The sequence below is a fragment of the Vidua chalybeata genome, chromosome 5 (assembly GCF_026979565.1).
Source record: "Vidua chalybeata isolate OUT-0048 chromosome 5, bVidCha1 merged haplotype, whole genome shotgun sequence".
NCBI classification, from domain to species: domain Eukaryota; kingdom Metazoa; phylum Chordata; class Aves; order Passeriformes; family Viduidae; genus Vidua; species Vidua chalybeata.
The window spans coordinates 24,658,687-24,682,693 of NC_071534.1; the positions used below are offsets into that span (position 1 = coordinate 24,658,687).

Below are 24,007 nucleotides of genomic sequence, written 5' to 3' on the forward strand. Positions count from 1 at the left end.
GCTGCTGGAAGAAGGCACTGGAGGATGCATCTCTGAGTCAGTGGAGCCCTTCAAACACACTGATTCTGCTACAAGCAGACCTGCACGTCCTCAAGCACATTCTCCAGTGAGCACTGTGCAGCAGATACGGTCTGCTCATTCAGCTGGGGAAGCTGATAGTGCCTAACCCAGCTGAACAGGTTTAAACCTACCAACTTCCCTTCTGGGGGATGTAGCTCCTTTCTCGAGGTCTGTCAGTGAGGCATATTTTGGCTCAATCTTTCCAGACACCTCCTCTTCACTGACATTGCCTTCCTCACTGGAGCTATCACAGAGGTTGTATTGCACTGGCAGTATCCCTTGGCACAGTGTCAGTCTGACTCATCTTCCATTTCATTACAGGGTCTGAAAACAGCTGCAGCTGTCAGAGGGTTGCTGTTACTTTGAAGCATCACGATAAAACGGTGCTTGCTAAATTATTCTGGTAAATACAGCTTCCATGGTGCCAGAAGAAAGGTACAAAAAATGAAGTATCTTGCAGGGCATTATGGGCCCAATTCCCCAGGCTCATTCGACATTGAGCAATTGCCCAGGAACTCAAAACCACAAAATAAAATAATAACACCCTGTTGCAACGCAAAAAGAAAAACAACTTCGACAGAAAATATAACAGAACCACAAAATATTGTATAACACATGGTGTAATGCAGACATCTTTACAACTTAATCTTTTGCTATTACTAAAATTTATTTTTCTGTGCAATGGGAGCATTTCATGAGTATAGTATTTTTTCCTTTAGTTTGTAATATTTTTCTTAAGACTACAATAACAGGCAATACTTCTTACTCCAGCATTATTCCTGGAAGCCTTAACATCCCAGTTTTATGCACGGTAAGTACACTTTTTCATATTACTCAAATTTGCAGGTATGCACAAGCTCTGCAAAATGCTGTCTCTGTCCACGTATTAAAAAGAGCCCCATGCACAATATCAGCACCAAGTGAACACATCAAGTGTGTGAATAACTTGGTTTGCAAGAGTAGGTCCACTAACTTCAACATAAGAACTTGCACTCTAGTGAAGAGTGCACTGTAGGTCCTGCCATGTAAATTTGCCTTTTTAAAGCACACCTACCTGTATTTAAACTGGTAGCAGATTTAGCCGTGGCAGGCAGGAATACAGTACAGGCTGCAAAATCCATACAGGAGGTTAGCTAGATATTTGGAGGGGTTTTGCAGGCTGTACAGAGCTCTGTGGTACCGTGGCTATACTGAAATCAGTCCTTGAAATAGTTCTCTTAAAACTGATAGCCACGCATTTAGAATTAATCTCTGAATCTGGTGGCTCAGCTCTAATCTGCTGTTTCTGAATTGTCCTGAGAACAGTCACAAATCTGTTTCCACCACCTCAGCCAGGAACTGAAGAAAAGGAATAGGTGTATTGTTAATACTAGAACACAGGTTATGCCTACTTAAGAGACAACTTTTAAAACTTCAGTTTTCCTAAGTTCACCCTTTAAAATTAGCCGGATTTATCATGAACATTTTATGCAATTTCAAACTAGGATAATTATGGTGTATCAAATACGTGTTTCTGTGAAAAGAACACACCTTTTACAAAATTGTTGAAGTCATTACAGAAAAATAGTAACTCTGTTGAAGAATACAAAGATTCCTATTTAATATTAGTATTTCTATACATTTTTTTGTCAAAGACAGTTCTGTCATTCAAGAATAGCCATGGGTTCCCTTTCCTTTTGATGACAACACAAAGACTGAATATCACTTTTTTTTTTTATAAACCATTTTCCTCAAAATGAAACAGTGTTTCAAGACACCCACTGCAGTGAGGGAGGAAACAGAATTTAGTATTTTTTGTTTAGGACCATTTTCTCAGACAGAATTCTGAGACAAATGAATACAGCTTTATGCCAATGACCGGGACCAGCACAAGCAATGTGAAACTGGCTGGCACCACGAGGTAAGAATGTATGGAAAATCCTCCTAGCAGTCTGAAAGAGGAGGTGGCACAAAAAATAAAAAGTTAATTTGATTTTGACTATTAGTTGCATTGCAATATTCTACTTCTGTTTAATTTTTTAAAGATACCAGCACTTCAGCTGGCCCAGAACGAAGCGGGAGGCTCAGGGCAATGCCGTGTTCTCCCAGTGCATTATGTGCAGGCAGCCAGTTGACATTTATGTTGTTTCGGAGTAATATATCACAAGGAGAACGAGCAGTTGCTGTTCCTGATGATGTCAATGTGATGGCACGATGGAAGTCTTCATACTATCCCTGGAATCACAAGGCAGGAGGCACCCACTGTCTGGGCAGCCGCAGGCAAGGGCTACTTTGCATAGTAGTCACTGTGCTCTTGGAAATCAGAGAGGACGTATCTGAAGTCAGATAAAACAGGAGTGGGTCCAAGCTTTTGCAACAGCCCTAGGCTTTCCCACATGCTGTTTTAAAGGTCTCTTCAATTTGTGTTTATCTCTTTATTCCTCACTGCTGGCTATGGCCAGAGCTCTGGAGGAAGGGCAGCTGTTTCCTTGCTACAAGCTAGAAGTGCATATTGTGCCAAAAACACAGGATTTCTATTTAATGAGAGGTTTCATGATAACTCCAGCCAAGAGGCTCTGACAAGACTTGAATAATCACTGCAGCTTTGGCACTTATTAAAAGTATAACTAGGCACTTCTCTAGCTGTCTAATTCAGAGTAGGTATCAGAGAAAGGAGAAGCTTTTTGCACACAGCAGGGACAGTTGTGTTCGTGGATTTGGAGAGCAGCGTTTGGTAGGGCCAGCTCGGAGCTGGGGAGGAAGAGACAGGCAGTGGCTGGCTCTGCCCCCTCACCACAACCTGTCCTGCAGAGTGCCTAAGCTAGCATGAGAGAGCAGATTAGTGACAGATTACTTCCCCTCTTCCCTGTGACTCCTGGAAGCAAGGGTGATGCAAGGAGGATCCCTCTGCTCAGAGGTTTGCCTCTGACTCAGACTGCCAGCTCACTCCTGTCCCAGCTGAGCTCATCTCTCACCTGCACGAAAGTTACATCCTAGTCCTCTTACACCAGAAAAAGAGAAAGGGAAAAAAGATGGAAACTCTGACTTAGTAGAGAAGGACAGCACAGAACAGCACTGATGCAAGAGGATAACAGCAAGAGATTTAGAATTCGGCAATTCTTAATTCTTACAAGTGTATAATAACAAAAAAAAGTAGCTTAAGCTATTGTTGAAGAGGTGATAGCATAAAATTATTCTAACAATTCTTCTGTACATGTTCAGAAGAAAGCCTAAGCTTCTGTAAATATCAGAAGCTGGAAAATAGGCAAAGGGAAAGAACAGAAATGTTGTGATTGTTAAACAAACCAGAAAGAAAACTGGGTAACTCTAGATCTGGCAGTCTGACTTCAGTTCCAGGTAGAATATTAGCAAAACCTGAGAGGAGCATCTATTTTTACTTGGATACAATAGACATATTGGCTTAAAGCCAAGGGGGATTTGTGAATGAGACAATGCCAAAGAAATCTGATAGCCTGTTTTAATATGGTATCTGAGTGGGTGGGATTTTATAAAAAAGACCTGTGCCCTATGGAAACAGTTTATATAATGCCTAGATAAGAATTCAATACAGTGACAAGCAAACACTTTACACACATAATGTGTCCTTACAGAAAGTCCTTGTGTTTCTTTAAAGGATATCTTTTTGCCCAGGTGTTTTCTTCATAACAAGGCAAAATAGATTTTAATCAACAAAATTCAGAAACTAAACATGGGTAGACATAATAAAAGAGAGTAGACCCCTCCTGCTTGACATTTCTATCTCTTTCTTTTCCTCTCCTGTCTCTCTCTTCCTTCCATCTTTCTCTTTCACCTGTTCTCTCTTTTTCTCCTTTTCTCTTTCTATTTCTCCTTTTCTTTCTCTCTCCCCTATTTGCCTTCTCTCATACATGCTTTACATATAAACTCATGCTTTCATGCTTCCTTCCATTTTGTTGGAATGCTGACCACAGGCAGCTGAGATGAGCTACATTGAAGGAGCACACTTAGAAGAACTTAAAAGAAAGAGAAACTCAATATTCAGTGTCTCAAGAGGTGGAATCAATGCTTAATTTACTAATGAATTATACCCATGGATTATTATGTTCACAGTAAACTTTTTACTGGGATAAACCCATGGCAGTACTGAAGTGAATCAAAACTGCATCAGAACAGACCTACTCCACTCCACTAGGTATGAGATGAGCTTGTTGGAAAGCATTTCTTGGTAAAATCAGGCAATAATCTGGACAGAGCCTGTATGACCTTCCTGGATAGAGCTACAGCAAGTTTGGTTTCCTTTTCCTTGTGCATGGGTTTTGAATTCACAATGAGAACCAGACACGGTTGTTCTTGTGTGGGATCAAAAGAAATTCTTCTTTCTTCCCATAAGCCAATAAAGCAATGGAATGGCATGGTAATGTCTCCTCTTTTTTTTCAGATTGGAAGATATTAAAACCACTTTGATTTTTCATTGCAGTTCTAGGGGAGAAAACATTAGAAGCTGCATGCCAGGAAAATTCAATTGAAAAGGAATGTTCTGGTCTCAGCTGCTGCCATAGCTCAGCCATGGGCTGGCTGATCTCTCTTCCCCACTCTCCTCAAGCAAAGTGCTATCTGTGTGCCATGGCACAGCTTCATTCCCCACACAGAGCAAGGCAGCAGCCACTGGCAGGTTCCCATTCTCTCTGCTGTGCTCTGCTTTGCTTTCTCCCTCCTGGCACTGCAAGGCTACTGCACCTGCATTTGATCGAGATCCAATGAATTTTATTAAGCCTTCCTGAACAACTGAGCTTCTCACATATCTACAGTTTCTCTGACATAACTTATTTGTTCTAATAATTTTTCACAGATGGATTCTGAGAGTTTTATATATTTCTCTAGGATTTCTGGATGCCTCTAATGGCTGGATGGATGGGACCACAGGCAAAATTTCAGAGCAGCAATGTTGTTATAGTTCATGTACTCCTGTCTCCATTAGCATACACAGCAGATACAGAGAGAAAGGTTATGGAAATTCTAGAAAATCCCTTGAAATGTCATCATTGCTTATGAATTTGTATATGGAAATCCAATACATAGAGACTGCCTGATTAGGCATAGTTCTGTGCCTAACTGCTGCCTATCAATGTCCTTGCCCTTTAGGATCTAAGGATGGGGGGAAAAAAAGAAGAAAAATTCAAGGATGAGGTTCTAAAATTGTCTGTGTATGGCACAGAGAATTTACTCCCTGCTAGCTCTGCAAAATTTATTCAGTCCCTTCTCTGAGCACAGTGTAGAACTGCAGAGAGCTCTGAGAATGAGTTGTTTCAAGTGCCAGTTTTACTTCCTTGAGGACAATCCTTTGGAAAATTTGCTTTAATGACCCTCCATGGGAAGGAGTATGTTGACTGGAGCAACTGTTTGCAGGGTAGTTCTCCCTGCCTGTGCTTAATGCAGGACCCAGTGTGAGAAGCTGTCACAGCTGTAACATGTGCAATAGTATATGAAGGAAAGGTCGTGCTCCCTGCTCTGGAGTGAACGTACAATTGCCTTCTTTGCTTAGCAGTTTCAGAGCAGGACTTGCCACTCAGTCAAAACTGAGAGTCACAGTTCAGGTTAGAGGCTGAGGTGAGCACTGAATAACTCTCCATGCATGGGGATTTTGTTGCAGAAATTGTGTGTGAAGCCAAGGACACAGTAAGATGGCAAAAACCTGAAGTTCTTTCCCCTTCTAGAAAATCTTGCAAACACTTGAATGAGAAAGAATTGTGAACCACATAGGTATGCTGCATTTCCCCTCTCTGCCAAGGCTCGCCTCACAATTTCTGAGCACCAGAATCATTCATTCAGAGCACACCATCACTTCCAGAGATCAATGGTGGAAATTAAATTGTCAAATGCAAGTAGGATCTGTTAGCTTTCTGAGCTTCAGCCCAGGGATGCCTTCCCAAATGACCGAGGCTTCATCCCCAGCTGATTCCCAACTGTGCCTAAGCAGGCAAAGCCCTGCCAGACTCAAGGCAGCCTCCTCCTGCATGTATTGCACAGCCAAGCAGAGCAGGGTCTTAGCATATCTGTGTAGGACAGAACCTACATTACCCAAAAATTCTTTCCTCCAGCCTCTGACCTGAGAAGTTCATCCCAAAGGTGGTACTCAGTACCTATGTTCATACAGCTATGCCCTTACACCCAGTCCAAATAAAGATCCCAATCCATATGTACATGTGTCATGTGAATACTTACACATATATATCAAAGGGTGATCAGAGGTAAACAGAAGCACCACTAAGTTTCTAATGGTCCTCTCAGAATTTTATTTCAGTTTCTTTCAGCTGGACTTAATTAAATTTTAATTAAATGCACTACAGTAGTCATTTATTTAATCCTTTTAATAAGTTTTGACACCTTTTCTCTTGTATTTACAGGTTTCAATGTTTATCAACTGCTCCTACCCTGCAGTTATAACTTAAGATTATTTATTACTCCTAGAAATTATTTGCAACAGCAAATTCTGTAACATAAAATTGTAAAAAAAAATAGGGCTACAAGGAATCTCAAAGGATTGTTTCATGCAGTCCCTATCCTAAGGCAAAATCACCTACCATTGCATGATCCCTGGGGATTTTTCCTAACCTGACCACCTCTGGGGCTGAAGGATGTGTTCCTTCCCTGGAGACTTCCTGCATTGCTTCACTGCCCTCACACTCACTCAGTTTTTCCTAACAACTGAATTGAATCCTGCTTGGTAATTTACCTGCTACCATAGTGGCAAATGCTGACTTTTAGGTGGCAGAAGAAATGTTTTCAGAGAAACTTACAGAGAAACTGTGGAAGAAAGTAATGGACTCTTTACTCTATCTTAGCATTTGAGAAATTACTTTTATATAATTTTTGTAGCTGGAGAAAAAGCCTGAAAATTTCATGAGGATTGCTTTTTCTGAAGTTTATGTTATCACCAGTGACATTTAATGATGAGGTTGCAACAATCTCAATAAGCTGCACAAGGAAATTTAAAAGAAATTCACACAATTTTTCAAATTTATTTATGAACCATCATTTGTTTTATTCCTGCAGGATTTTTAGTAGTTATTGTTATTACAGATGAGACCTTGATATTCCTAATAACACCAAATGTTATTTTGGGCATCCATTCACATAATACTTCTGTAAGAAAGAGCTATGCCAGCTTACCAGTGGGATGTGATTTGATATGAGCAACTTATCAAGAACTGACATCAGTGTTTCTATTTTCATTGCTGAAAAATTTCTATACAAAGCTATAAAACATTCATGTCTTGCAAGAGGAAACAGATGAGGTGTGCCTTACACACAGATATGTGGTGCAGTTACTGGAAAAGGGAAAAGCTGATCTGGTAGCATTGCTAGCACACTGAGCATTGAGTTGTCCTGGATCAAAGGCATGCTAAAACTTTCCCTAGGTCCATCCAATGTCAGACATGAGGCCATCCCATTGAAGGCTGGTAGACAGTGAGGCTAGAAGCTTTTGGAAGGACTGCAGAGAAAGAACATTAGCAAGTACAGGAATGTGGGACTAAAAAGGGCCAAAATATGGGAGATGACCAGAGAGGAGGGAAAAGGATGGAGGGAAAGGCGTTAGGAATTATGTTAACAGCACACTGAGCTGAGCTCACACTGGCCTAAGGTTCCTTACAGAAATGCCATATACATGAGCTCATGGACACAGTTAGAACACTGCCACAATTGCTTTCCTTCCCATAGATATCTGTGTTCCCAAACCTCTGAAATGAAGCTTTAGCAAAATTAAGGAGCTTAATTTGCATCCTATCTGTCCTTCCTACTGAAAATACAATAAACCCAAGGTTCCTGGACAATGGCTTCTAATGGAGCTCTCAGCTCCCTACAAACAGAACTTGTCAATTAGCGGGCATCTCACATTTTTCCTAAAGAGGATAGGAGAGCAAATTCTTCTGTACATGTCAGTAAACCCATCTTTTAAAGCTAAATCTTAAATGGCATACAAAGAACATGAAAGGAATATTAACATACCTACTCTGATCTAATTTACGCCCTTTATTTGCAGTAGCAACTCATTCTGGTGATCAAAAGGTCAATAACTTTTAAAAAATGAAGGTTTAACCAAAAGGATTTAAAGGGATTTAGTGCTGAATTTTACAGACCTTGCCAAAGTGTAATCTGAAGTCTTACATTTTTGTTCCCATCTCAGCATGCCAAAGCTTGAATCATAAAGCTAGCACTCAGCATCTTGGCTGTGGGTCAAGATCAACTGAAGTCACATTGCAGGGTAAAGTGGTGAAGGTGACATTGCTTCTACCTGGCCCAGACAAAAAAAGTACTGATCTCTGCAGCAACTTGTGAAGGACTTCAGCTCATGAGTTTGTGACAAAGGCTCTGATTCCAGTTTTTTTCACATCTAAATACTCTGTTTAGTATCCAGAGTAAGAAAGTGTCAGAAAAGACTGGATGTAAACTCATCACTGACCTGGGACATACAGTACTGAGCTTTTTGATCATATGATTGACAACTGGCAAGAGTCTGCATTGTTTCTCTGTTACCTAGTTGAGTATATTTGCAAGGTATTAGGAGCATGACATGTGGTGGTACTGGGCAAGAAAGAAAAAGGCTGAAAACCAAAGAGCAATAAATACTCCTATCCAAAAGAGTGCTTCCTGAGAGCATTAAGCTGAAGAAACAATCAAATGCAAACACCAATTTTTAATAAACTTCATTCTCATGGAGTTGGGTCTGAGCACATACAATGTGCTTGTCCCTAAATGGAGCAGACAATTTCCAATGCCTTTTGGAATTTGAAACATTGATTTTGTGACTCCTAGACCAGACTAGTCATAACAAAATAATTAATTAACTGGGAGTATTCAGATCATGATCAAAGCAGTATATGAAGCCTTTGCATGCCTCTTTTTTGAAATGCTCTGATTAAACACTTTTGACTCCTCTGGAAGTGGTAAGAGCTCCAACCCTTCTGCAATGCTGCAGCTACCAAATAGCACCAAAGAAGTGGTGTCACTGCAAGGCACGTTATCCTCACCATCCAACTCTGACAGCCTTTCTTGCACCTTTCCCCAGATCCTGTCCAACACAGGTAAATCATAAAAAAAAAAAAAAATTAAATAAACTCAAAGGGCAGCACAATATGGAAATTATTTTCATGAGCTACAGTTCACCTATCTGATAAACCACTAACACAAACAGTTGAACAGCAACAAATAGATAAAGGGGTAGAAAGGGCTCAAATAGCCAATGCCTACCCTTCAAATTAAAGGGGTAGAAAGGGCTCAAATAGTCCATGCCTTTCTCTCTTTCTGTTTCAATCTATACAGAAAATCTAATTATTCACCATTTTGGTGTCCAAGAATCACACATAAACTTTGATGTGCATGCATATGTACTGTCTTAATCAACATAAATGATGCAAATATATAAAAATTTTAAACACTTCACTTTGAGTGCTTGAGTTAGACACATATGTATACTCCAAGTATTTGAAAATCCACATGAAATAAGTGTCATGTTTGGTCATGTAATCATTTACATTGCATATTTCTTGAGCTCCCGACCAGCTGGATTGCATTTAGCCAGTGGGTGTCCCCTGTACAAGCCTGTGCCTAGAAGGACTTACATGAATTTTCCACCATACAAAATTAAGATTTACAGATGGAAATCCCTGTAGGACTGAAGCTTAATCTACCTTCCTGGGAAGTACTGTTGCATTCCAGGCCTCTGAATATCTTTTAACAGCTGCTGTTGAAAAGTTAACTAGGACACAGTAGGATGAAGGCACATGTTCATGTCCAGTCCCAGTGCAGGCATTCATGGCCTTGGCACACTGTGGCTCTCAAATGAGCTTTCAAAAGGTTCTGGCCCAAGTCTCAGGCTGACGAGTCATTTCTCTGACCCAAACCAAACATCTGTATCTGGAAGCATAAAAAACATAAGAGTGGCAGAGCTTTGCCACTGGAAAGTAAGAAATTCACCTTCCTCATGGTAGATTAGTTTTCTTCCTTCCAGTCTCATTAAAAGATCATTATTATAAGAGCTTAAGGTAATTTTAAGCACTTTTAAAGGTGTCATTTTTTCAAGAGAACTGGTTGTTATTTTTTCTTGCCATTAAAATGAATGGAGAGATTTATGGCAGGTGGCAACACCTTTCACACCTTATGCTGGAGGGTCAGGTTTCATGGATATTTGACTTCAGCCAAGTAGAGGGCGGCGAAGTCAAAATCTTAGCAAAGGGGAAGATTAATGTGGGTATTCTGGAACACCTGCTGCTGAAGCCATTAGTGCCTGGGACACTCTCCTGCCTACTCTGAAGATGGTGTGAACTGTCCTCTTGCCCTTTGCAGAAGGAGAATCAGGCCTTTACTGAACAAGATTAATAGGAGCAGGTCTGCTATCAATTGTGTGCTGCTGTCCTCACCATATCAGAGGGCGGGCTAAGGGCTGAATTACAGTTACCAAGGGACTCCAAAATATGAGAAGAAATCAAACTGACAGGTAACACTGGAAATTAAAGCATGCTGTATCTGAGAGAAATCAATACAGAAATCAAAAAGACTTATGTTGCCAATTACTTGCAGCCTGCAACTGTCACTGTTGAGCAGGACGGGAACAGAAGAACCCCAAGTTAGAAGGCAAAGAAAATGAACTCCAATTTATTAAAAATGCATCGCTCTATTTATAGGGAACATCGTGCAGACTAATTTCATTGGTCTTACAGTAAAAACATCTCACACCATTGGTGTGCAGTGAATGACGCACCGTAGCAGAACATATCTATAAAAAATGTGAACAACAAGAGAGATTAGAGAATTATTTACATTCTTTCCCAACTGCTTCCCAGGCTCTCGCCTGGTTAGAAAACCTTTCTCTTTCTCTCTGACTGAGCTGAGAATATCCACATGCAACAGTCAAAATCCTGCAGAGCTGTTCCATGAAAACATTTCTTTAGATAAAGAATTCCTGCCACTTTGACCACTGGCAGTATAATCATGTAATGTTTATTCCAGAGAAATGCGTATTTCTCAAAGACCTACAAGGAACAAGAACTCACACAAGGAAGAAAAATACTGATGTAACAACAGGAGTTAAAATTTAAAGTTTGGCAAATAGTTCAGCTCTGTAGGCCAGAGCTATGTAAAAAGTGACTTTTTTGCACAGAGATCAGAGAAGGAATTAAATTCTTCCCATATGCCCTGGAGAAGCAATTCTTTCATCCCTCTCTGTGAGTCACTAACCCCTTGCAGTGGATGAGTTTGCCTCATTATGAAGCATGTTGAGGCCTGTATAGAAGATGACGTTCTCCTCACTATTCTGCATCTCTTCAAATGTGCTGCTTTTCCAGCAATCTCAGATCTGCCAAGTTGGTTCCTTTTTGAAGAGTGTTAGCCTCAACATTGCTGGGTACAGACTGTAAACATAACATTTAAAAGCTTAAAAACTAGAAGACAAGCCACCTAATTATTGTTGTTGTTGTTATTATTATTTCTCATTGTTTTTAAGCCATCTTCTGTGTTTTCTGGATCTCAGGATGACTAGAGAGGTTAGCCAAACCTGTAAAGAATTGTGTCTTCTGATTGTGATTGAATTTTTTACTGTAATGAGGCAGAAAAGCCAACCTAGATCCTCAGACTACTACACACTGCCAGTACTCTAAATAGATTTGCTGAGTTTTCATTTCCTCTGAAAGAAAATCTTGTATGGCTTCACCATCACTCTGTTTGGAGATCCTACAGTAATGATTAGCTACATTCCACTTTGAACTGTTATTAATATTCCCCATATGTAATTAAAGCCTCTAATTCTACACAGAGATATCCTGACAAACAAGCAGCTGTCTGTCTTTTTTATTTCATTGTGGTTCTTGAACTCTTGGCTCAGGTTATGTGTTTCTGGAATGTCAAATAAGGAATTTACTTTTCCGTCCATCAGTTTACACTCTGCGTGCAGTTTGATGGCATCTTGCTAATACAGCCTGGTTGCACTGTAATTCACCTTATAATCCATTGTATCAACACTGACTATTCAATGTGTGACTTCCTAACAAGGTGGCTGGTGCCTCTTAGGTGCTGGGTTGCCTTGGGAGAGTTGTATTTTAAAATGTATGCCCAGTATCAAAACTGCCTGGCCTGGAGCTCCCAACTGTCATAATTAAATACAACTTCCTTCACTAGAAAAAGCAAAAGAAATGCTCTGCTCAGGCAAAAAGGTGTCCATAGGACAAGAGGAAATAACCTCAAACAGTTCCAGAGAATGTTTTGACTGGATATTAGGAAATATTTATTTGCTGACAGGGTTGCCAAGCACTGGACCATGCTGCCCAGGGAACTGGTTGAGCCACCATCTCTGGAGGTGTTTAAAAGACATTTGGATGTGGTGCTTAGGGACAAGGTTTTGTGGTGGATGTGGCAGTGCTGGGTTGGAGCTGATGATCTAGAAGTTCTTTTCTAACAATCCTACAATTCTATGATCCCACATTTCAAATCTCATGTGAGCTGTTGAGTTACACAAAAGCCTGTGCTGCTTCCAGGTGTGCTGCATGAGTCAGTGGGGCACTGCTCACTCCTCTTTTGGGCACTTTCAGTGCATGGATTGGATTCTCTCAATTATTTTACTTATTTGTTTTGATGCCTCAGAAAGAGCAGAAAATTGGATCAGCACATGGCAAGCCTGACTATTGGCTGCAGGACAGGCTCTGGATGCTGGAATTCTCCTCACCTGCCATTGATCCATTCACATCTGACCGTGCCTTATGTGTACCCTGTCCTACCTGCAGATTCTATGGGGATATCAGGATTTTTACAGAGACTTTTGAAATCTACCAGTGAAGGTGAAGGTGATGCAAGAAAAGACAGGACAATATCGTAAGATAGGCACTGGGCTGCTGGTTGAGGCACATTTATAAACCATGGATGAGTTCATAGGCACTGCTGCTAGTTTTTGGTCCAAATTACGCCACAAGAAATTCACAGCAAGTCAGCAGGTAAGACAGCTAAAGGCTGGTGAAATAAGGTCTAGAACGGTGGTAGATTTCAGCAGAGGTCCTCACACAGGTGGAAGTGAAGTGCCTGGGAAGCATCACTTGCAGGAGGTCTGCTGGTAACTCACAGTGAACTCTGGACCTAAGAAACCCAAGAAAACGATGCCTCTCGACAAACGCCCTCTGCTGTCACTATCAACAAGGGCTTTTTCTGCACGGTGCACTCGCTATTCAGTTTGCCAGGTCTTCTGTAATATATGTGAGACCTTAACCAAAATGTTTAATGGAATAGTACAGGAAATATTTCAGCCTGAAATGCAGAGTGAAAGAAAAACTGAAGATCATTGTTCAAAAAAAAATCTAAAATGCAAATTTTGTTTTCTGATCCCAGACTCTGTCCAGATTCTTGATGGAATCTGTTCATGCAGACAGCAGCAGGCACACGCAGTCTCACTGCCCTCAGCTTAGTCATGGATGCAGGAATCTGCTCCTACAATTTAGAGACAATATGGGCTTTTGCTTTGACCTTCTCCATAGAAAAAAGTTTGGAAAGTAGGAAAATTGCCATTAATGGAACATAACTAGAAAATAGTCTGAACAGCCAGCTTGAGCTTCAGTGTTACCTTGATACAGCAGTGAGTGTTTGCAGTCAGTCATCTATTAGGCAATTAATCTATGATTGTTTAGATGTTACCAAGAATGAAGGGGCAGCTCTCACTATCCAAACAAAAACAAAAACAAAAACAAAAACAAAAACAAAACACAAAACAAAACAAAACAAAACAAAACAAAACAAAAAAAGAATAATACACAATTTGATTTACATGTGGCACTTAGGATGCTTCAACAATCCATGGGGCAATTTCTTGGGAAACAAAAGCTAACTGCTGTTTGTAGTATTTTCCATTATTTTTACACTCACTATGCAATGCACTAATGGTCAACCCATGCAGGTCTGTGATGTGATAGAAGATGTCAGCTTGTAAGTAGTGTGGATTGGGTAAATCAATGTCCTCCATAAGACATTGTCCTCCTCCTTCTGCACGTGGGATGGCAGGGCAGTCTGACCCATCTGCCACCAGAATGCACATCTGGTGTCTGACCAGGTGGAGGCAGGTATTTGATGGGTGTTCAAAGTTCTGCTAAAATGAAAAACTTTCACTGGAGTCTAATTTAAGCCAAACTAAATGACAACAAATTATTTTTCATCTGGAAGCTAATTGTCTCACCTGCTTTTGGTCTACTGAACAGCACACACATATGTAAGTGCTGCATAGGCTGGGCAAGATGGGGTAGATAAAATATGTTGCTGAAGTGGTCTAGTTCTGCCTCCTTCACAGTCTGTAAGGCTCTTGCTGTAATTTCTGCTTGCAGGAATCCTGAAGGCTAAATCAGAAAGATCAGCTTTATTTCTTCCTCATGCATCACCCTCAGCCACATTAGCTGAGCCAGATTTATTTTGGAGAAGACACTGAGCTTCAGATGTAGAACTGACCACTGTCCAGGGCAGTCAGCACCAATCTGTGATCTGCTGGCATAATCTATCTGCTTTAGTTTGTGGGTTTTGTGTCACCATTGTGTCACAACACTTCCTGCGTCTGCCACAGCTGGAACTGGACAAGTGGTGATTTCCAAAGGCACAGTGCTGCTTCTGCAGCATCTGCAGGAAGATGAAAAAACTAAACATGGTGGGGAAGGAAAAAAAACCTAAAGGGACATAGGGAGAAGAAATGACCTGGAGGCCTGCAAGTGTCACAGCCGCGGTGTGAAAAGCTGTCCACTGGTGCCATCTTGTGGGTCCAGAGCCACCGCCCATGCCAAAGAGGCAGCGCTCACTCCACCGAGGTCCAACCCACCCCGACTGGGTCTCTTTTCAGTGCTATTGAACGTATTTCATATTTCTAAGAGCAAACATCTGTCATCTTACCGAAGTACCAACCCTAAACCTTGAATTTTTCTCAGGCAGAGTGCATTGCGTTGTGTCTACTACATAAAATTACAACCCTGTACAAGTAAACAGGACTCAGAGCAAAGGGAAACTATCAAAGTCAATGGGTTTCATCAAACATATCAGCCCACCATTTATACCTCTCCACAGAAATTATTTTTGTCTTTATTAATATCCAGACCTACACACTGCAAAATGAAGAACTTGGAACTGAACACAATTGAATGGAAGTATTTCAGCACAAAAGACAACTCATATGAAGATACAAGTTGATCAGGTAACAGCAGTATGAGAAAAAGTAGGCTTATAGATATTATCCTGACATAAGGGTCCACTACTCTCTTTTTGCCTAAATTTAGTTCTTCTTCCCCAGGAAGAGAGTGCAAAATTATTGAGCTTTTCAGCTACATTCCCATTTAGAAAAAGAGCTGGAGAAGTGAAATTTTATTTATAAAGTTATAATACCTAAAATAAATTGCAAAGCTATGTTTTTTAGGTCAGTACAGAACTGCTGGATAAAAGTGGAGCTCCTCACATTAGTGGGGGAAAAACCACACAAAACTTAATGAAAAATTAATCAAAAGCACAATCCTTTAATAACTCTCTCATAGTCCCAATGATTCTACTGCCAACAGTAAAATGTGCACCTGGCAATCCTAATACCCCATGTCAGGATCTGTGCTAAGATATGTTAATTTAAGTGATTAAGGATTAACAACTTGGTCAACAGGTGCACCCTCATGTGGACTCTATCAGTCAGCCAGGCTGACTCAGAAAATGTCCTTTTATAAAGAACATGGGTGAAAAAAGCAGACAGCAGCTTCATGCAGTTGGCAAATCTCTTCCCTTTCTAGCTTAGGGATGCAGCAACCATGGTACAACATCACCTAAATTCTGATTGTAGATATGCATAAAACTTCCAGTGAGTGTTGTCACAATGGGATCTTTGATGTCCACTAACAGACAAAAGCCTCGATCCTATTCTTGAATATATCAGCTTGAAACTACAGTAATTCCTTTGATTAGCATCATGCAGAACAGAATGTGTTCTATAGCTGCTAGGTTTCTTCAACAGGCAATGACTGTTTATCACTAACTTCAAAAGGGAAAAAACTAGGCCAATATAATTTTTTAACCCTTCCTCTTCATGTGTTTGTATGATACCTTAAAGGAAAAGCTATATAGAGGGAAGAGTTTCTGTGCTGAAAAGTATTGCTGGATAGTAAAGGCCTGTTCATGTGACAGGTAAATCTAGCTGTTAGCATGCTGTAATGCATAACCATTGTTGTACATGTAATTATTGTAACTGGTCCAGTCATCTGCACACTGATATTCTTGATTAGACTGAATGTAGGGATGATAAATTGTTTCTTTCCCCAAAAAATAAGATGGAGCAAGTCTCTTTAAAACAACAGCACTGAACTGGTATGTCAGCTTCCTACGGATCTTAATGATTTCCCCTGTTCTTCCATAATTCCTCAGTGCTCTGGCCATTTTCTGGTAAGTCATGATCTTGCGGTTTCCCTTTCTTTCTCCCCACAGTTCTGCAAGTTTCTCCTTGTTTTTGGAGACAAACTGGAAGACACCATTTGGCTTATCCACCCATTGGATGCAGTTTGCCATAGCTGGATCATAGAGAGTCTCATAGAGGTATTCAAATAGTCGAAGCTTTTTTCTACCTATTAAGAAATAAATCACAAAAGGTCAGAGCAGAACTCGTGCTTGTTTTAAAAGATGAGCAGTTGTCTTTTTCCTGGAATGGGTCTTACAGGCAAAAGCATAGCTAAACCTACTATGCTGTTCCAAATGAAAAGATCACTATAAACTGTTCGGTGGAAAACCAGCAGCAGCAAATGGGATCACAGAGATCTGTGAGCAACACAGAATGACAGGATAGTCTGAGTGGAAAGGGACCCATAAGGATCATCAGTTCCAACTCTTAAGTGAATAGCTCATACAGGGATCAAATACACAACCTTGACATTTTCAGCACCACACTCTGGTTCTGAAGGGTGTATAGATCTGTGGTGACAGAAGGGGATTTGGTCATTAGAGCTTCAAGAACAGGTTATGTGGGGATCATGACAAATATCTGGTGACTTCACCATGTGGTAGGTCTCAGAAGCATCGATCTGCAGACACATGCTGTGCAGATGCACATTCAAGGAACTCACAGCAGGAAATTACATCCTCAGAGAGGGCAGGAAAGAGGTTCTGGAGAGCCAATCTGAATGTTTTTGAATAAATGGTTTCCCTGTTTATTCAAAACTCAGAGATTGTGAGATGGGTCAGTTTTGTCGTGTTTGTTTCAGAAATGTTTTGGGGATGCAAGGTAGTCTCTGATATAAAAAGGGTAAGTAGGTGAGCAGGAAAAGCAGGTTAGTTTTTAACCAGAAACCTCACGTAGTCAAGAAGGAGCTCGATCTTCTGGTACCCTGTGATATTGTAAAAATCTGCAGAAGTTCCAGTTTGCATTCCCATGCAGAAAAAAAGCAAGCTTGCTACTGAAATATTTGCCAGTTAACTAAGTGCTTTTGTCCACAGGCTCAGTTTTCAAACTTCAGTTTCCTAGCGAGGCTTATTTAGTTTCACATATATCTTGTGGATTGTCCTCTATGAACTATTTCTAGTTCCCTTCCCAAAGCCAAGGGTGATCAAGCAGCTGCTGTAAGGAGGAAGAATTTAAATTATCAGACAAAGAGGAACATTTTGCAGAAGAAAGAGTCTATGCAGAAGAACATCTTCCACTTTAACCAAAGTGGAAATAAGCAGCTGTACCTAAAGTTCATAAAGTCTTGTCTTGTGTGGCTATTTTAAACTAGGAACAGGGGAAAAGTGACAGTTGCTAAGGAACACTGAGGTCAAGCCAAGACATCTGTCAGGGATAACAGTAACTCTGTATCTGGTGATAAGGAAAGAGGAGAGAAGTAGCAGTCAGACTGGGAAGAAGAAGAGCCTGAAATCAGAGGTACTTTCCAAAAAAATTAATAAAGTTTCATTATCTAAGTAAAAATTGGCCTGTGGCTGGAAGTACATATTCTACTAGAAATACATATAGATTACTAAGAAGCTTAAAAGGAAACCTGTGAAGGACACTGCCTTGTCACAGTGGACACATCTTAGTAGGTGACCTCCTTAGGTCCCCTCCAACCTGAAATGTCCTACAAACTGATGGTAGAACAAACAAGACCAAATTTACTATGGACCATATTTCTGCTGGAAAAGGATAATGTAGCCATGTCTGCAGCAGTACTTCATTTAGTGCTTTTTGGCCTCTTAGTTCAGTGGTCATTTTTGTCCAAATTTTTATTTCTAGACACATCACCTTTAGCTGAAGTCTTTGTTGGAGAGGGCTAGTTTGCTCTTATGTGTTCCTGCAGCTGTGTTTCCAGAGCCCAGCTGTTATCCCCAAAGTGCTACACACCAGTTTGAGATGGGGTCAGTTAAGAAATCTTTGTACTGTATCTCAATACATAAGCCTGTCATGTTTATTTTCAGGCCCTAAACCTGAAACCTCAGTCTAAGCCAGCAGATGAGTGCTTGCAGGTTTCTTATGAGGTGATTGGAGACAAGCAGGTTCCTCCAGAAGGTGTTTTGGAGCATCTGCATTAGATTTCAGTGCTGAATGGTCCTGAAGCCACATAATTGTCTCAGAATTGAATGCATCCAATTCAATTCTGAAGTGCCTCTCTTGACTGCCTCCACTCCACTGAGCATTAGTTCAGATCATGGAATGGTTTTGTCGTGACTGAACTGGACTCTTTTCAGCGGAAACCTATCTCAAAAGCTGCTTTCCAAAAGCATATCTACATCAGTGTACCCTTCAGAACTTATGACCATCTTAAAGACTGCCCTAAGTAAAATTTTCTGAAACACTTTAAACACAGTATTTGGGCCCTCAGTGCTGATGGTTTTATCTACAGAGCTATTCCTAAAAAGCCGCACTACTTGCTAGTGTACAGAAAACCTCTTATGTCTCAACAAGAAACTAGGAGGACTAAATTAATTTAGTATAGTGAAAATAGTATCCCAGATCACAGTATCTGGCAGGAATATCACCATGGACATAAAGAAATCTGTAAGAGGACACAAAATGACCCCATAAGAATAGTTAATCACTCTGCAAATATGTGCAGGTTGTCTTCTGGAAAAAAAAGATTGATGACTGTGTAAAAGAAATAGGAAACTGGAAATGAAGTTTAACAGAGCAGTAATTACTGAAGGTCAAATCAGATACTGACAGGTAGAATTCCCCAATGCAACACTGGATAAGACTTGGAAAAGCAACATTTCTGTATTTGAAAGATTTTCATTTGCAATGGTGAATTTCAGATATATGAAGTAGAAAACTGAGAAACAGAGACTACTCGTCCCACCATCCCAAAGAGTATATGATAGCAATAGTAGTAGTAGCAGTAGTAGTAGTAGTAGTAGTAGTAGTAGTAGTAGTAGTAGTAGCAGCTATTAAGCAACAGAGACCACAGTGTTCAGCATCAATGGGCAGAGACAACACCAAAAACTGACACCATGTGGTTAAAGCTGAGAAAAGGGGATTTCAAAAAACCAGCTAAATCAGGAAGCTTCTTAAAAAGGCCTCATGGTCAAAAGTAGGTACAACAGCTCAGAGTTGAAGCTGTGAAAATCTCATCCAGCAGTCACAGAAAGGATGCTGAGTCCCTCCCCACTAAAAACCCAAATAATGAATGCAATAAAAAAATGAAGAACTGCAATGACAATGTCACACAACCAATTCTTGCAAAATAGATATCAATTCAAGTCAAGCAGAAGGAGCAGAAAAATAGCCATAAAAATCCACACTGGAAGTGACAAAAGCTGAAAGGTGATTTGAAAAGTAAACTAAGAAAGGCATAAACTCTGGCATGCAAAAATATTCATGTATGTAAAAAACCTTTAAGAAAATCACTGCTTGTTGGGCTACATGAAATAAAATAAGTGGTATAAATGGATAAAGATGTTATTGATAGCTAGATTTACTTCTATGCATCAGACTTCATCCTAAATGATTTGAAGTGAAACATATTTCTGGTTTCATTTTCCATGTGCTAAGCAATGATGGAATGATTTAATAATAGATTTCTCATTTATTATAATCTTATAAGATTTAGCAGATGGAAATTGAACACTAGCAGCTGTGTCCTAGTCACTAGTAAATGTTCGGTTTTTTTCCCTGTTGAAACTTTAGAAAAAATAGGTAAAGGAGAAAGCATGATTTGCCAAGAGGTTTTTTAAAGTAACATAAATTACATATCAAGATATTATCTTTTTACAAACCTTTCCCTGCTTTTGGCTGGCCAGCAGCAGCATGCATCACTTGACTTTCTGGAGTATTCTGCAGCGTATGGTAGACAGTCTCATCTGTATAAAAATCCGCTGTACTGTTCTTCAAGAATTAAGACAATAAAAAGTTACCAATAGAGTACATTCTCTGAATAAAAAGAAGTTTGTGCTAATTAATTGCCTGAAGCCTTCAAAATGCAACTTTTCATCACCTCACCCATGGAAGACTTTTCTCAGCCACGAAGGCACTCAGTGTAGTGTACCAGTAACAAGCAGCACTAATTCTTGTCCAGGGACAAGAATTCTTGTCCAGAGGAGAAGCTGAGAGGGAAAACAGCTAAACTGCCTCACCCTGGACCTTCAACCCTTCTGCTGGAACCAGAGCAGGAGCAGCTTTCAGAGCTAAGAAAAGACAAGGGCCACCTGGACAGTAGCCCCTACAGACTCTGTAGTTCCCATGTTGTGTTGTTGTTAATCTGCTGGGTGAAAATGGGCTTTTGTGGGATCTGTTTCCCTGAAATTATCTCCCCTGCCATATTCATTTTCCATCACTCCTGGAGACCACACTCCCAGTGCTTTTAAGAATGCATATGGACTCTAATGGCTGAAGCTGTGCTCAGATAATGCTGGTCTTGCTGTTGGAGAAACCAAAGTCATGGTTCTTTTTCACAGTGGCAGAAGCTACATCAGATTTGGAAGTTGTTGATCTCTGCCTGTTCCCAAGTAACACAAAGAAGCCTTTTGTCCTATAACTAGTTCTCTAGTAGGTTTGCTTGTTAGTTGTCATGTCATATGATGAACCACAGAAGAGCATCAGAAGCAAACTGCTGACTCCTGAAAAGACATTATTAATCACATTTTGCAAATATTTCCCAAGGCAGTTTCATCTGAATCATGCCTGGCCAGACCAAATATCTGTTAGTGTTAACATAATGATTTGTGTCAGAAATCCCAAATGAGCAACCAGTCTTCCAGTTATGTCTGACTATTATTGGAAATGAGTTCACTCACAATCACGTTTCTCCAGCTATACCCTTGCTCCTCCACAGATGGTGCTGGACAGTAACTGGGACTTGCTCGGAGGTGGTGGTGGTGGTGGTTTATCACAGTCAGACAGTTTTTATAACCTGGGAATCAGGAGAAGGGAGCAAAAACCAAGTGAGCAAAGAAGATAGAAGAAGGAATAAAGAAAACCACAACAGCAAATAATTGGACATGTACTGGGCCTGTCAAAAAGCATTTATCCTGTGGCTGCCTTCTAGATAATAAAGTGTCCAGAGCCATAATGTTCCACATCAGGAGGTTATCCAGAAAAATCTGTACTGCTGCTGCTGTACACACCCTTGGGCTGGTTTTGTTAGCCCTCATAAACATGGAGAAATGGAAAAATGGAAAGCAATTTTTTAAAGATAAAATGTCAGATATTTTGTAGCATCATGAAATTGTTTGGTTACTGGATAACAGAGGGCCATACACACCACGAGACATAGTGAATTGGATATAGACTATAAAAATACACCTAGAAAGGAAAAGGGACTGTCAGGCAGTTCTGCAGGCTGTTAGTACAATGCAAGTCAGAATCTCCAATGGTGAAGGAAGTAAAGGAGCATCAGAACATCTGCAGTGCCTGGAAGAATGACACAGAAGGAACCCAAGAACTTGTGATGCTTAAAAGAAGGAGAGTAGGACACCAGACTAAAGACATTTGAAAAAATTACCCACTGCAGGTGATCATAAGAAGATATTGGAGGGTATGGGTACATCTATTGCAAGTGGAAATGTGGGTGCAGCTGGGGACAGACTAAGCACTGCATTGCAAGAGTTTAATAACTCCATCAGCCCTAACAATATATATAAAGAAGAAGATTGCAAGTAATTATATATAGTGAATCCTCCAGCATGTGTAAATTACCAGTGCAGTGGAGCTAAAACATTGTTAACAACAGCTGAAGATACAGCCCTACTGGTCATATTTACATTTCATTTTATAATAGATAATATGTAAATCAACTTCCTCATATGAAAGGCATTTCACACAAAAGACAGCAGGTATTTTTTTCTGGGCTTAGAGGGTTTGTGATGTAGCCTCCTATTTTCCATTCCTTGCATTTCTGCTTACAGTCCAAAAACAAAAGCACAAATTTTAAATTTTATAGTAATTTAGTTACCAAAACCTTGCCAGAACTGGAACAATTTACAACTTCCTTGCATGGTAGGTTTTGTAAAGTATACAACTCTTGAAGCCAAGAAAAACAATTTTCTATTAATTTTCCAGACTCAAACGATCATTCTTGCATTAAAATAATTAAGGTTCATATATTAGTGCACAAAAAAATTAAATGAGGAAATTAATTTCACTTGCTTGCTTTTTTTTTTTTTTTTTCTTTTGCATTGGCATTCGTGGCATAGCAGAAGGGCATTTTGAAGTTAAAAACATTTAAACTGGAAAAAGGCTGTTGCACAGCAGTCATATATCCTCTGACTATAGGAAAAGTGAGCTCAATGCACCTGGGCTGCTGCTGGGAGGAGGGTAAATAGGGCCAGTCCAACAGTTTCCCTGTGCTGTGACCTGGAAGATATTCACCACACTGGGCAGTACTCATGAAGGGGTGGAAACCCTCCAAATAATTTTCCTCCTTTTCATCCTCACAAAACATCCCATTAACCCACTCCTGGTAAGTTACTCCTCCACCTGTATGTTTCAAGAGGTGCTTTCCTGTAAAAAAGGAGCTGAGAAATGAAGTAGAAGAAGGGTGTTTGTTACCTGGTGAACACTGCATTTCTCTGTCAGAGTGCTGCTGCAGCACTTCTAGAGCATCTTCAAAAGCCTGGCCCAGCACGTCATGGTCAGGAAAGCTCTGCAAGAACATTTTGCTGTCAACACCCAGAAAAGACCAGGCTGATTCTTTCAATGTTGTCAATCAGCTCATCCTAAATAAATACAGTGATGCTATAGAATACACATCCTCCTGGGACAGATTTTGGCAGGCACCAAGGCATCACCATAACCTTTTACTGTTATGAGAAAGTTCTCACTCCTTTGAGGTCACTGTGACAATTCACACAGGCAACATTACTCAACTCACTCTGTCAAATGTTTCAAGGTTCATTTGCTAAATTTACAAAAGATGTTTACATAAAGGGTGTTAGTGCTGGTGGAGAGTTTTATAGTCTGTAATACAGAGATGTTTGTATCACTTGTGTAACATTGTTTATGAAGCCAGAGATACCTTTCAGTAACAGTGACACGACAAAAATAATTACACATAATTTCTGAAGCAGTTATGCAGAGAAAATGCTACACTATGCCACTACAGGAAACAAATGTGGATTTTCAGAAAACTGTTCATTATGATTTTAGAACACCTTGTAAAAAGCAAAAGACACTCTCAAATTTGAGTTTGACAGAGCCTTCTGCAGCATATTTGGAACACTCAACAATGAAAGAGAATATAGGTGTTGTAGACTTACCATTATTTAGATATCGAGACTTGAATCCTGTTTAAAAGAACCAATATTTTTAATATTGTATGTTTCAAAACAAATAATAATTCTCTGAGCATAAATTAAAATAACTAAATGAAACAACTCAGTGTTGTTTCTAGTTACAGAGTAAAATATTTTTAATAACACAGATAAAATGGATTTATTATTAGAAGCTGATATTTAAATTAAATTAAATACTTCTGACATTGTAGTTTTTAAAATTCAAATTACTTTTTGTTAATAAGTTTACAGTTTCATTAATGCTACAACTTTTAGATTA

The 24,007-nt window shown here is 40.0% G+C and overlaps 1 protein-coding gene across 1 annotated transcript; it reads right to left on the reverse strand.

The window, feature by feature from the left end:
• Positions 1-16,194: 16,194 nt before the first annotated feature.
• On the reverse strand, positions 16,195-23,147 carry SPIC (Spi-C transcription factor). The gene is made up of 4 exons (XM_053944043.1): positions 23,006-23,147; positions 21,253-21,368; positions 20,236-20,344; positions 16,195-16,622 (listed from the first exon to the last, which is right to left on the reverse strand). Exons 1-4 carry the CDS (start codon positions 23,109-23,111, stop codon positions 16,195-16,197), a joined length of 759 nt encoding a protein of 252 aa, XP_053800018.1. The 5' UTR covers positions 23,112-23,147.
• Between the last annotated feature and the right edge of the window lie 860 nt (positions 23,148-24,007).

What these genes read in the sequence shown, in the direction of transcription:
- SPIC (XM_053944043.1), bottom strand. Translation starts at nt 23,111, where the DNA reads ATGTTCTTGCAGAGCTTTCCTGACCATGACGTGCTGGGCCAGGCTTTT. An exon ending in AGAAATGCAGTGTTCACCAG is followed by an intron (nt 21,369 to 23,005) that starts GTAACAAACACC and finishes CCTGATTCCCAG; the next exon opens with GTTATAAAAACTGTCTGACT. An exon ending in ATAGCTGGAGAAACGTGATT is followed by an intron (nt 20,345 to 21,252) that starts GTGAGTGAACTC and finishes TAATTCTTGAAG; the next exon opens with AACAGTACAGCGGATTTTTA.